Raw genomic sequence first — 13,748 nt, 5'->3', positions numbered from 1 at the left:
AGGAGGTGTACATTGAACAGCCCCCTGGATATGTTATAAAAGGGGTAGAAAATAAGGTGTACCGCTTACGGAAAGCATTGTATCGTTTGAAGCAAGCTCCACGAGCGTGGTACAGCCGAATTGAAGCTTATTTTCTAAAGGAGGGGTTTGATAAATGTCCTTATGAGCATACTTTGTTCATAAAGAAATCAACACAAAGAACTATGTTGATTGTTTGCCTTTATGTGGATGACCTTATATTCACGGGAAATGATGAAACCCTGTTTAACCATTTTAAAGCTTAAATGATGAAAGAGTTTGATATGACCGATCTTGGACGAATGCGATATTTTCTTGGCCTAAAAGTGTTACAACGAGCTGATGGTATTTTTATTTGTCAAAGGAAATATGCTCAAGAGGTATTGGAAAGGTTTAAAATGGTTGATTGTAATGTCGTATTCAATCCTATTGTTCCAAGTTTCAAGATGATTAAAGATTCTACTAATGTCGGAGTGAACAACACCTTATATGTGCAAATGGTAGGAAACCTAATGTACTTAACATCCACTAGACCTGATATAATGTTTGTTGTGAGTTTACTTAGCAGATATTTGGCGCATCCCAATGAAATACACCTCCAATCTGTTAAGAGGGTGCTTCGTTACATAAAGGAGATACTCACATATGGAATTTTCTACAAACAAGATGGTAATAAAGAACTTATTGCCTACACCGATAGTGATTATGCTAGAGATTTGGAGGATAGGAAAAGCACATCAGGTTTTTCATTTTTGCTAAGCTCTGGAGCTGTGTCGTGGTCCTTAAAGAAGTAACCTGTAGTCACACTTTTCACCACTGAAGCAGAGTTCATTGTTGCTGCCTCTTGTGCCTGCCAAGTTGTGTGGCTACGAAGGATGCTAGAAAAACTTAATCATGCCCCTGCTGGAGCTACAATGATGTACTGTGATAATACATCTGCCATTAAACTCACTAGAAATCTTGTAATGCATGGTCGAAGCAAACATATCGATGTTCGTTTTCATTTCCTTCGACACCTGACTCGGGATGAAGTTGTTACATTGCAACATTGTCGTACTCAAGAGCAATTGGCTTACATCATGACAAAACCCTTGACACGAGTTGCTTTTGAGAAGTTGCGAGATCTGCTTGGTGTTTGTCAAGATCCAGGAGTAAACTGAAGACAATGTTCTCAGTTTAAGGGAGGGAATGTTACAAATGGTTTAGTTGACTTAGTATTTGAATTTCTGTTATGAATAATCCCTGAATATCAGGGTACTGACTTAGTCTTGTCTATAACCCACGTTGTTGTGGAATATCAGCTTATTTCGCTTTCATTTTCTCTTGTTAACGGCTATATATAGCCATTTTGGTTATTGAATAAACACAGTGTTCTCCTACTCAACACAAATCTGGTAACAATCTGTTCTTTTCAAAAATAGGTTAGAAATATATCCCATTTTTCATGTACGGTACTTTTTAAGAAAAGAAAACTTTAACGTGTTCCTTTCCATGATGATGTAGCTTTCCTCTTACATTTGGTTTTTGGATATTTTGCTTAGTCTAAGGAAAGTCAGTATGGAGAAACTATTTCGACTGAGAAAGTATTTGGTCTTTCAATCAGTTTTGTATTTTGATCGATTTAGTTTGTTCACTTTATTTTGCAGGAAAGGTTGTTCCTGCTCCCTTTGGCACCATGAACATTAGAAGTTCTTCATTTTGCAGTCAAGATGTTTGAAGAAATTTCCTACATTCACTTCGCTAATCTCTCCTTTTAAGTCACTACTTTCTTGGATATGTATTTGATTAGTCTCTGCACTTCCATACTGATTCTAGATCAATAAAATATCATTTTTTAGTTCAACTAAAAAAAAAAAATCATTTTTTCCTTTATTTTATTTCATTTTTCTTATTTAAGTTCTACTTTCCTGGGTTTGCTTTTTCATGATTGTTTGATTCTCATAGTATTTACTAAATTAATTTGATTCTTATACTATTTACTAAATTTATTTTCGTGTAATCTTGCTGTCGAGTTGTTGATTGGATCCGTTTTTTTTATTACTCTGAATGTGTTCTAATCTCACGAGTTTTCTATAGAATTCTAATTGTTATATGATATTCCAATTTTGAAGTTTCAAATGTCTGGCTTATATGTTATTCCAATTTCAGCAGTTTATCCCCACATTGCTCATCAAATCAATTATCTGGACTTGCCGAAGCTCCACAATCTTAAGAGTTTTGATGTCTTGTAGACAAATAGAGTTTGCAACTACGGTTGTACAACTATAGGTTTTCAGGTTAAATTATATCTTCCACTTCTTATAGTTTGAGAAGAAATATATATTGGGTCGGCTAACAGTTTTTACGAAACCTACAATAAAGTATAGTTTGTTACGAGGTGTTTCCAATCTCAGTATTCTCGATGTTCCACTATTCCTTTATCCTTATCTTTCTAATCTCTTATTTGTTATAATGTACTTATGTTAGGTTTCTTCTTTTACTTCAATAATTTAGTTTTTACACCTCCTATTTTGATTATCTAAGCATTTCTATTTATGTCAAAAGTGCTCCAATTTTGTTGGTCTTAATGATTTAGGATGTAAGTTGTGCTGGTTAACTTTTATGATTCAATTAAAGTTAATTTTTTCATGATGTATTATTTTTGCAATGACATACATGAAAATTAGGTTTCCGTCGCGCCCTACGGTCGCGGCAGATCCCTCTTGGCTAACGCCGTTGTGGTAGATCACATATCAGTTTTACGGATAAAATGCTTTCCTGCACTCCCCGATTGTGCATGTACTATGGTGTCTATCCTCGCACCGTCTTGCGTTACGTTGAGTCGACTTACATGCATACATGCATGTATGCACAATGGTGCTCATTTTCACTCCATCTGGGGTCATGCGTGTAACTGTCATCTAGAATTATGTACTGATTTCGAATGAAATCACGTACTAATTTTAGATGACAGCTAAACGCATGTCACCAGAAGGTGTGAAAATGAACACCACTGTGCATACATGTCTGCCTGTAAGTTGACTCAACGTAACGCAAGACAGTGCGGGGATAGACATCATGGTACACGCACACTCAGGAAGTGGTGGAAAGTATTTTACCCGTAAAACTGATATGTGATCTACCACAACGGCGTTAGTCAAGAGGGATCTGCCGCGAGGGCGCGGCGGAAACCTAGTAACTCCTGAAAGAATGACTATCTCGGAAAATTGAGATATGAATAGTTTTTTTAAAGAAAGCAGTTATACTCTCCACCTCAAATCCTCAATTATTGTTCTCAACTTCTTTAAAGATCAGATTCCTTCGCCACCCACCAATCTCCTCTCCAAATTCTCTACTGGATCACTAAAAAAACCTATTCAATTCTCTGCAACTCAACCCCATTTCTCACCTACCCAACAATGGCAACAAGTAATTTACCCAAGCTTGAACTCCGAGAACTTGGAAAAACAGGTCTCAAACTTAGTTCAGTCGGATTTGGTGCTTCTCCTCTTGGAGGTGTTTTTGGTCATGTAACTGAACAAGACTCCATTAATACAGTTCGTGAAGCTCTTCGTCTTGGTATCAATTTCTTTGATACTTCTCCGTATGTTCTTCAAACTTTAATTCTTCAATTTACTTCTTCTTTGTTTCTTTTAGGGTTTGAATATGATGTTTTTGTGGAATTGATGATTTGGGTTTAGGTATTATGGTAGTACTAAATCGGAAACGATGCTTGGGAAATGTCTTAAAGCAGTTGGAGTTCCTAGAGAGGAATTCATCATTTCAACAAAGTGTGGTCGTTATGGAGATGGTTTTGATTTCAGTGCAGAGAGGATTAGGAAGAGTATTGATGAGAGTTTAGAAAGATTGCAACTTGATTATGTTGATATCTTGCAGTGCCATGATATTGAGTTTGGAGATCTTGATCTGGTAATATTTAATTGTTTCAATTAGGGTTTTTTTCCCCTATTTCACTTTAATGTTCTGCTTTTGATCTGAAAGTTTAACCAATCACAACCCACATTTCGTGATAATGATTCTAACTTCATTGATTATTGGGAACAGACCAACCCTTTAATCAGTTCTTTGTTTTGATCTATGATGAAGATGTTTAAATTGTTCTAATATTGTAACAGATAGTAAACGAAACAATTCCCGAGCTTCAGAATTTGAAGAAAGAAGGGAAGATCCGATTCATCGGTATTACTGGGCTTCCTTTGGACGTATTTACTTATGTTCTAGATCGGGTGCCCGCTGGAAGTGTGGATGTGATCCTATCTTACTGTCATTATTCCATTAATGATACGGCACTGTTAGATATGATTCCTTATTTCAAGAGCAAGGGAGTTGGTGTTATTAGTGCTTCTCCTTTAGCAATGGGACTCCTTACAGAAAATGGCCCACCAGAGTGGCACCCAGCTTCATCGGAGTTAAAGGTTTACTATATTTGCTTTTTTGATTCTAGGTTGCTTCTCGTATAATAAGGTTCTAATCATTTCAACCTATTTTACCATTGTTGGATGTGTCTTTTTCTTTAATGGATATATCGTAGATCCATAAACTTGGTTTCATTCACGGTTATCCACACTAAACATCAAACTTTAGAGGAAATGAATTGATAAGAGGAACATGTGTCTAGAGATTCAGTTCTCGATCTAAGGTACCTCAAAGGAGGATTAGTGTCATGAGTATGTGTGAACATCTGTTGTTTATGCCATCATTTTTTTGAAACTATTTATGCCATCATTTTAGACCTAGAGTTCCTTGTTCAATTCTATTGTTATTCCTTCTATCTGTGAGAACGAGTGTTTGCTTAAAATGATGACTCAATTTCAGCTGATTGATCTAATTAGAGGTTCTCATAGTAAGCATAACTAGAGTATCTCGAACTAGAGTCCGAGTTCAATTAGATGAAGAAAGGACAGGAGAGTAAAGAGCATCCACAAGGAATAACAATAAAATTGAACAAGAAGAAACACCCAACTCGTAAATGGTTTTGTTACTGAATAGTTTCAAAGAATTGATTTTGGAGAAGGAAACAAGGAACATGGAATAACTTTAGGGAAATAATGAATCTTCAATACGAAGATTGAGATGGTCTTGAGTTTTATGTAAAACACTAGGTTTCATTATAATTGAGTTCTTGTGGGCCCTAGGCGATGAAATGGTTCACAATCCCTCTCTTGTATGGACTCTTAACAGATATAAAATGATAGTTTTTAAAGTGTGCACTCGATTATTCAAGAAGACGTCAATTTGTTGCAACTCAAAATTCTAGAATAAGGGTCTAAATTGGCCACCGGCCAGATCAATCCTGATTTGTTGAGACCTACGCTATTCTCCTATAATATCCAATTCTATTTGCTTACATATTCAGTTCTTGTCTTCCGAATCTCGATAAATCATTCAGAGTATGAACTAACTTCTATATGCGATAATTCTTACAGTCTGCATGTAAAGCTGCTGCAACCTACTGCAAAGAAAAGGGAAAGAATATTTCGAAGTTAGCCCTGCAATATAGCCTTACAAACAAAGAAGTTTCATCTGTCTTGGTTGGCATGAACTCTGTTGCACAGGTTCTTATTCCAAATCTCTCGTCTTACCTAGGTTATATACAAATTTCATCATGAAATGAGCTACTCATATTTTAATCATTAACTTATCTGTATAATTATATGTATGTGAATAGGGAACTATCCTCTTTACGTAATTGAAAATAGAAAGGATCTTCCTCATTAAACTCCGGTTGGTGTCTGAAATAGGCGTAAAAATAGTTACTACTCCGTAACACAAAATCATGGATATTGATTGTGTGAGGAAATCAAACGAGTTCATTCTATTTCCAGGATTTGAAGGAAGCAAAAGAGACCCATTTTCAGTTTCCCACAACCTCTGAAACACTGAGAACTCCAAAAATATATTTTTTTGGTTTCATGCTGACATATAAGCGAAGCTTAAAGTTTAAAATATTTGATGCAAGTGCGTAACATATTGACTTAAAAAACTCAAAAACAAGGAGACGAGGCTTGTTGGGAGGGCATTTTTTCATTGATTAAATGTACTTAAGGTGGATGCTAATCATAGTTACCAGATTTGGTCATCTGGAGAGCGAACTCCGATCTGGTTCGATCGTAACCTTTTAGGGTGGGAACGCGAATCAGATTGCTAAATCTGGCGTACCCTAGCAAGACAAAAAAAGATGAACACATGATATTATAGATTTTTAACGAAAGATGATTTAGTTATTTGATTTGAGTTATTAGAGATTGAGATCAATATTTCATCGGCTTGACTTCTGAAATTAATAATTTATGATTAAAAATTTAAATTTTACGTCATATATATATATATATTGCATAAATTTTCGAATAATTATACCCCCTAGCGAATTGGAAACGTCTAACTAGCGTACCCCGTACCCGTACCCGTACCGGAGCGTATCGCTTTTCAGGTAAGTATGATGCTAATACACATATATCCTTACCTTAGTTATTAGGTCTTTTGTTTTGTATGCAGAAGAATGACAAAAATGGGGAATACAACATCACACGTATATACAGAAGACTCTAACCTAGAGTCGTATTTTATTGTCCTAACAAGAGTGTAAGAAGATGGACACACAAAATCTCACACTTGGCATTGAAATGACTTCTTGTCTCTGACTATTACTGTGTTCCGAGTATCCGAATGCAACAAGAAGTAAAAAGAGTATTCATGTAATGATGTAAAATAGGTTATATCGTTATCTTTAGGCTACTGCTCTGGCCGAACCATCTGACAATGATATGGATAATATTTCTGGTTGTCTTCAACTCTTCATAATTTTTCATGCTATTATTAGTCCATTTTGTGGCAAGTGTCATACATAAGACTTGCAGTGTTGAGAAGGGATCCCCCGGTAAGTAATCTTACTGGCCCATGGCTTAGTTTCTGTAATCTGAGCAGCCCAAACTGTCACATCTTGGGCCTATATAATTTTAAATAACGATCCACCCACGTTCAAGTGAAACGGAAGTTGTTCTATTAGTTTCTAACAATGAACTTTCTGCAGGTTGTGGAGAATGTTGCTGCTGCTGTAGAGCTAACAACTGTTGGGAAAGATGAAGCTACTCTGCAGGAAGTCGAGACCATTTTAGCGCCTGTAAAGAATCAAACATGGCCCAGTGGCATTCAGAAAAGCTAGCAACGTTGTAGGTATTAAACCACCTTGTATTGGTTTTCCTGTGTGTATTTCCTCATTCAACTCTTGAGAATTTGAGTTTTCGTTGTTAATACCTGTTTATTTCATTGTGAAAGCGTCTTCATTTCATTGACAATGAAAGCAATAAAGAATTAATCTTAAGGTCTTAGTTTGTCCGGCCACTAAATGGAGAAAAGAGTCCTGTAAAAGCCCATTCCTGTTACTGTTATAACGAAATCATTTTCGAGTATCTGCGGTAAAGAGAGAATATGAAAGATTGAAACAAGAGAAGAAGAAGATGAAAAAGGAAAGAAGACGAAGAAGATCAGAGAGATGAAGATCCCAGAACAGACAAAGGACGGGGAGAGAGAGATAAACTAACATGGCCATGGCTCTAGTCTCTCAAGGTTCCAATTGCACTTGTGCAGCTCCGGATATCAAAAAAGGCTGCCACTACGGGGAATACTTGTGTAGGTTGTGTGGTTGCTAGGAATACTTGACTTTAGGTTGAGAAAATAGTTTCAAGTGAAAGGGAATACAACATTTGGCCGAAGCAATTAAACCGAACTGATTTCAGGGAATAGAAGACTTCGTTTAAAAGGGGGATAACCCCCCTCCGTCTAAAGGAGGAGGATCGTCCCCCTTCTGAGACGAAGCGGAAGACCCTTCGCCGGAATTGTCGAGGAGGAGGGGGCGGAGCAGGATAGAGATACATGGTGGTGTAGTTGTCGGAGTGGTGGTGGTCGGAGGAGGTGGAGAAGATAAAAGATTGAACAGTCTTGTATTTCCTCAACTCAGTAATTTGATTGATCAAGTCTTGTATTCTCACCCTAAAGTTTGTATTCCGGGTAAATCAAACTAGTGTTCGAGGTCAATCAATCTAGTATTCCGAGTTAGGACACTCTTAAAAAGGGTATCATGACATCCGGTTAAGATCGATCTAAACCAGCCCATTCTGTATATGATTTAGCATGCCAACTATTAAACAACTTTTCTCAACAAAAAAAAAACTATTAAACAACTTATTAGAAACACAAGACAACCAACACCCTAAAATTCAATTCAAGTGCAACTTAAAATTAAATTACTACGGGTCATTTTTTGTTTTTATGTCCAGAGTTCTTCTTTTAAGTCTCACAGGAATCCGAGTCTTGGTGGAAGTGATTTATCTCGAAAATTTATCTTACGTAATTACAATGCACTAATAAATTAAAGATAACGTAGATGTGCTCTGAGGCCCAGAATGATTTTTTAGGTTTTTTTGTCGTTCAGGAGTTGAAGTGTCATGCTTATAACAGTTAATTTATTTATGCAATGTATGTTCTATTTTCATGATGTAACAATGTCGCGTACAACGAACATCGCATGTTATTTGGTTTCAGTACATCATAAGGATGAAATGCTTATCACTAGCATAGAACTATCCCAAAGAACCCATACAGGGGCATGCCTATGTTTGACCCCAGGCTAGAATTCTTCAATTATTAAATTTAGTAGTATTTAATAGCAACACTTAGTGTCCGATTCTCTCTTCCCCTACTTTCTTTGTTCTGCCTGAAGTGTTGCCTTTAATCAAAACAACCAATCTTACTTCAGATTTGGAAGAAAATCTTAAGAATTTCTGAATTTTCAAAATAGATGCACATGCACTGTTGTGTTTTTGGAGTAGATTCCACGTGCAAATGCCATGTAGTAATTGTTGTGACCATTAAGTCCAAGTCAAAAATAAAAAATTACTACGTTCATTTGTCTAAAACAAATTGGCATTGAGTCCAAGTCAAAAATAAAAAAATTACTACGTTCACTTGTCTAAAACAAACTCGTAAAGAGATGTCCCTCCCTTTCCTAAAGATGTCTCTCCCTTTCCTAAAGAGCCATTTTGCAATAGCCAATAAATCCCCAATTCTAGCAGCCAGCCTTCTATAATTTCTTAATCAAAATGAATATTCTTAAAGATTTGAATCTAATTCTACATTGTGACCACATTCATCCACGCACAAAGTTCAATAATAAGGTTATCTTTCCACTAAATCAAATTAAGGGTTTGTTTGTTAATGCCTAAAAGTAGGACGGATTATAGTTACGATTTAGCCAAACGTCGAAAGCTAGCTCTATACCTCTATCCAACTTTATCTCAGGCATCCCAAACACACCCTTACTAAAATGACAAGTCACACTTGTGACTTGACTAGATAAGAGAAGAAAGAACCAAAAAGAACAGATCAAAATTCCACAAAATTTGTGATTGGTGAAGAAAGTGTTATCAGTAACAGAGAGGACGGGGTTTGGACTGAAAATGGCGGCTACTAGGGTTCTTGCTGCTGCAGTGACAGGGGGTAGGCTGAATGAATGCAACACAGCAACTTCATTCTTTCTCAAACAATCATCTTTCATCTTACCCATTAAACAAACAAGTTCAAATCTCAATTTCAGTAGAAAATCTAAGAGGGGTTTTACTTGTAAAGCTCTTTACAAACCTGATGTTCAGATTAAACAAGAAGGTCAATCTGAAACCCTAGATTACAGAGTCTTTTTCGTTGATAAGTCTGGCAAAAAGGTGACTCCTTTTCCCCCTTTCTTATTCTCTTTTACCTATTATGTTTTGTTTTGATATACTGCTGTCAATGTGATTTTTCATTCCAATACTTTTAGGGTTTTTTGTTTGATTTAGATGTAATGTGGGTTTCTATTTAGTTTATAATGTTAAGAAGTGAAAAGTTAACTAATAGACCTCGAAAGCAATTGAGTTGAAGAAGTGAAAAGTTAAGTACTTAGTCTTTGAGTATGTAATGTTGGAACAACTCTGTTTCCGTAGCTGAAATCCCCCTATTGGTTGATGAGAATTTGATGTCCCTTAATGTTGATATGAAAAAGTATTCACTATCTTTGGCATTTTAGAAATGGGGGATTTCAATCTTTATCTTCTTCTTCTTAATTAAAAGCGCAGGTGTCCCCGTGGCACGATATACCTTTGCAATTGGGTGATGGAGTTTTCAATTTTATTGTTGAAATACCAAAAGAGACAAGTGCGAAGATGGAAGTGGCTACTGATGAGCTATACACTCCCATCAAACAGGACACCAAGAAGGGAAAACTACGATACTACCCGTAAGTCTTTTGTTACACTATTGTTCTTGATTTTTGAAAAGGTTTGTTATAGATTGGATTGTATACAACTCTTGTCGTTATGTTACGGTAGTGTTCAACTTCAAAAAGGGATTATTCAAGTATAATTTTCGTTTTCAACTTGTTGGCATAATTGTATTTCCGGAGGTTGAGACATATATTGGCATAAAATTGCTACTGAGCTAATTCTTTCTCAGCTACAACATAAACTGGAATTATGGACTGCTTCCACAGACGTGGGAAGACCCAACTTTAGCAAATCATGACGTTGAAGGAGCATTAGGAGATAACGATCCTGGTATGCTTGAATTTCCTCATTTGTCTATTAAGCTTGTTTCGTGTTAAAATGAACCCTGACAATATGGTGGATCTTCCTGTGAAGTATTTATTCCGATTGACATTTTAACGGATTTTGCAGTTGATGTGGTTGAAATCGGTGAAAGACAAGGAAAGATTGGGCAGATTCTTAAAGTCAAGCCATTAGGTGCTTTAGCTATGATTGATGAGGGAGAACTTGATTGGAAGATAGTTGCCATTTCGTTGGATGACCCAAGAGCTTCACTTGTGAACGATGTGGATGATGTTGAGAAACATTTTCCGGTATAATCTACTCTCATACACAAACATATCAACTTTTGTACATATACCTGAGATTTCTATTTGTGTAAGAATTCGGTTTGCTACTTCGTGGTTAAAGCATATCAGAATATCTCAGCGTTCTCCGATCAATCTATATGTTTGCTCTCGACATGTGTTTTCAATTTCAAAAACATGATTTGCAATGTCGATTTTGTTGTCCCCAGGGAACTCTGACTGCAATTAGAGACTGGTTTAGGGACTACAAGATCCCAGACGGAAAGCCTGCTAATAAGTTTGGACTAGGAAATAAAGCAGCCAACAAGGTATTTTATTTTTTATTTTTTTTGCAATCTACGTCTTTTCCGTGTTTCCTCTACGTCTTAGGATAGTGTTAAGTCTTAATACGTCTAGGCCATGAGACTGTCTTGACTTGGATCCGACTCTCCCAAAACTCGTCTCGTCTTGCATCAAGAACTCTTCTAGGATTTTAGTGTTTCACTGAAAATGGCATTTAATACACCTTTTAAGAAAACCATTTACAACTAAATTGTTACGAAATCGTTTATCAAAAGAATTACACGACGTACCGAAATATCATTATGTATACTACTCTATGTGATTTTCCTTGATAAGATTTGTTGTCGTTTGATGTTATGTAGGATTATGCTCTAAAAGTTATATCAGAGACAAATGAATCTTGGGCTAAGCTTGTGAAGAGATCAACTCCTGCTGGAGAGCTCTCCCTTCTCTAAAATCTGATTTCTTGAGGTTTCCGTTGCAGATTCAAATGCTTCTACTCTCCCTTTAGAGATTTTTTCCCTTTCTTTCCAATGTTTTGTTTTTGGACTAGTACTGTGGTACACTTTTATTGGAGCATTTTTTTTCTTAGGGGCAATAATGTGATAACTTATGATTACTGAAATCAACTATATATTCTCTGATATATACACAAACCATCAATCATAGAGAGATTAGAAGGAGAACCAAAATATACAAGGGTTTTGTTAAGTTATCACCTACTTGACTGATGATTTTCTTAGGGATTGTGCCTATTTTGTAAGCTTCGAAGTCGTCTTGCTATGGCTTACCCCTTCATTCACTAATGGAATTTGACTGAAGCGGACCTTGAAATTAGCAATTTTTATGAACGAGATTTTGTTATGAGAAATTTTAAATGCACTCACCATTCTTATTATATACAATTCCATTGAAGATATTTTTATTGGATGGACTAAAGAGCAAACGAGCCATGTTGAATTACTGGCCAATGAATTAGAGGTTTTCTACTGCTCTATTGCATAGTGGACAATTAAGGTCTTCCACATCCAGATATTGTCTCCGAAACGGTAGGTTCTTTTTTTTTTTAAATGGATTTGCATTCCTTCTCGAGATGCCCCGTGCCTCCGAAACGGTAGGTTCTCCTTGATCTACAATATGTCCATCTATATAATCAATAACTTGGAAACTATGGCTATCTTGCAATAGAAAAAATGTAGTGTGCCAAATACTTTGCCAGACTTGAGGTCGATTATTGATCTAATCACAATTAGGGAGTTTTCTAGACATTGGACAATAATATGGGTAGGAATGCAAATATAAAATGGTCTTTTAAGTACCTTTACGCTCTAAATGAAGTCATAAATTATTGAGTTATTTTGCGAAAGGGTCAGACATAAGTACCAAGTGATGAATTTTGGCGCATGAAGATATTCTTTTTTTTTTTTTTTGAGTTAGCTATCATCCAAAAAGTAACGAGGTCAAATAACAATTACCGTTAGCTAACTCTCCCCTTGGTAAAAAGAAAGTGAGATGCCACAAACACTAGTTTTATTTAACTTTTGACGTCCCAGACACTAACTTTCCATATTGAATTGTTCATAACACTATTGTTGCAATTTTAAAACAAAAAATATTCAAACGAAATATAAAAATAACAACCTATTCACATCCATATACCTTATTCACAGAAACCTCTACACTCACATAAATTCATAACTTCGTGCACGAACCCACGTATCGCAAAAAGTGTGACCACAAAATTTGATTGTATGCATTCATTCACACATGACCTAAAAATTAATACATCCATAAATATTCATTTAGTGTTGTTAAAAACGAAGGTTAAATTCATGTCGATAAATTGGATTACATTTGTATCAGGATAATCCCAAGTTTTGGGTAGATCTTAAATGACATAACCTTTCACTATCTCTCTCTCTTCCCATTGTCCCGACAAAATATAGTAGTGTTCCCTTCTTGGTAATCCGCATGGAGAGCTTTATGATTTCAAGTAAACACTTCTCCTCTACCGCAATAGAAAGTGAGAGAGTTATGGAGTAACCTCGAGAGTTTTAGGTTTCACATGAGACAATATCCCTTCGTCTGAGACGAAGAAGAGTTCCGACGAGAGAAAAATTGGGAGATGCTAGAGTGCCCAATTTTTTGGGCATTTTAATGCCCAGCTGATGTGGAATCACTAAAAGACAAGGTTTTTTCAAAGTTTGACTATGGTGGGGACCGCTTTTATTTCTAAATGAGGAAATATGTCACCCGCTAAGTACCAATTTGTAAGTCACTCTATCATTTCCCGAGAAAAATTCTCTCTTCGTTGAAACAATGAGTGATAGAGAAGGAGAGAGAAAAAAATGGTGGTGGCCTGCGAAGACAAATGCAGGTTTACGTAAATATATTTTATGGACCTTAGATTTTTATTTTCAATATTTCTCAAAAAAATGCAACTTAAATTTGAAAAATTAATCTTTGGGCATCAAAAGTTAAATAAAACTAGTGTTTGGCCAGTAATTCATTGGCCATGTTGAATTACTGGCCAATGAATTAGGGGTTTTCTACTGCTCTATTGCATATG

At 36.1% G+C, this 13,748-nt stretch overlaps 2 protein-coding genes across 2 annotated transcripts; both read left to right on the top strand.

The window, feature by feature from the left end:
* The first annotated feature begins 3,138 nt into the window (after window positions 1-3,138).
* On the top strand, window positions 3,139-7,343 carry LOC147567139 (NAD(P)-linked oxidoreductase superfamily protein). The gene is made up of 5 exons (XM_086653762.1): window positions 3,139-3,601; window positions 3,699-3,927; window positions 4,134-4,433; window positions 5,445-5,573; window positions 7,049-7,343. The coding sequence occupies exons 1-5, from the start codon at window positions 3,417-3,419 to the stop codon at window positions 7,178-7,180; spliced, it is 975 nt and encodes a 324-aa protein (XP_086509888.1). The 5' UTR covers window positions 3,139-3,416; the 3' UTR covers window positions 7,181-7,343.
* A 1,692-nt stretch (window positions 7,344-9,035) lies between these two features.
* On the top strand, window positions 9,036-11,821 carry LOC147567138 (soluble inorganic pyrophosphatase 6, chloroplastic-like). The gene is made up of 6 exons (XM_086653761.1): window positions 9,036-9,734; window positions 10,125-10,285; window positions 10,501-10,601; window positions 10,722-10,903; window positions 11,107-11,205; window positions 11,542-11,821. Exons 1-6 carry the CDS (start codon window positions 9,474-9,476, stop codon window positions 11,632-11,634), a joined length of 897 nt encoding a protein of 298 aa, XP_086509887.1. The 5' UTR covers window positions 9,036-9,473; the 3' UTR covers window positions 11,635-11,821.
* Window positions 11,822-13,748: the final 1,927 nt, after the last annotated feature.

This window comes from Eschscholzia californica, unplaced genomic scaffold (genome assembly GCF_041429995.1).
Source record: "Eschscholzia californica isolate CP2 unplaced genomic scaffold, dmEscCali1.0.p SCAF_1, whole genome shotgun sequence".
In the NCBI taxonomy this organism is placed as follows: Eukaryota; Viridiplantae; Streptophyta; class Magnoliopsida; order Ranunculales; family Papaveraceae; genus Eschscholzia; species Eschscholzia californica.
Note: the sequence above shows the minus strand (reverse complement) of the source record. Positions and strands in the feature narration are given on the sequence as shown.

Bases quoted from the DNA above. Each gene is read 5' to 3' on its own strand.
- LOC147567139 (XM_086653762.1), top strand. From the start codon at position 3,417: ATGGCAACAAGTAATTTACCCAAGCTTGAACTCCGAGAACTTGGAAAA. The intron at 3,928-4,133 runs GTAATATTTAAT...ATATTGTAACAG, and splicing joins AGTTTGGAGATCTTGATCTG to ATAGTAAACGAAACAATTCC. The intron at 5,574-7,048 runs GTTCTTATTCCA...AACTTTCTGCAG, and splicing joins GCATGAACTCTGTTGCACAG to GTTGTGGAGAATGTTGCTGC.
- LOC147567138 (XM_086653761.1), top strand. From the start codon at position 9,474: ATGGCGGCTACTAGGGTTCTTGCTGCTGCAGTGACAGGGGGTAGGCTG. The intron at 9,735-10,124 runs GTGACTCCTTTT...TTAAAAGCGCAG, and splicing joins TTGATAAGTCTGGCAAAAAG to GTGTCCCCGTGGCACGATAT. The intron at 10,286-10,500 runs GTAAGTCTTTTG...ATTCTTTCTCAG, and splicing joins GGAAAACTACGATACTACCC to CTACAACATAAACTGGAATT.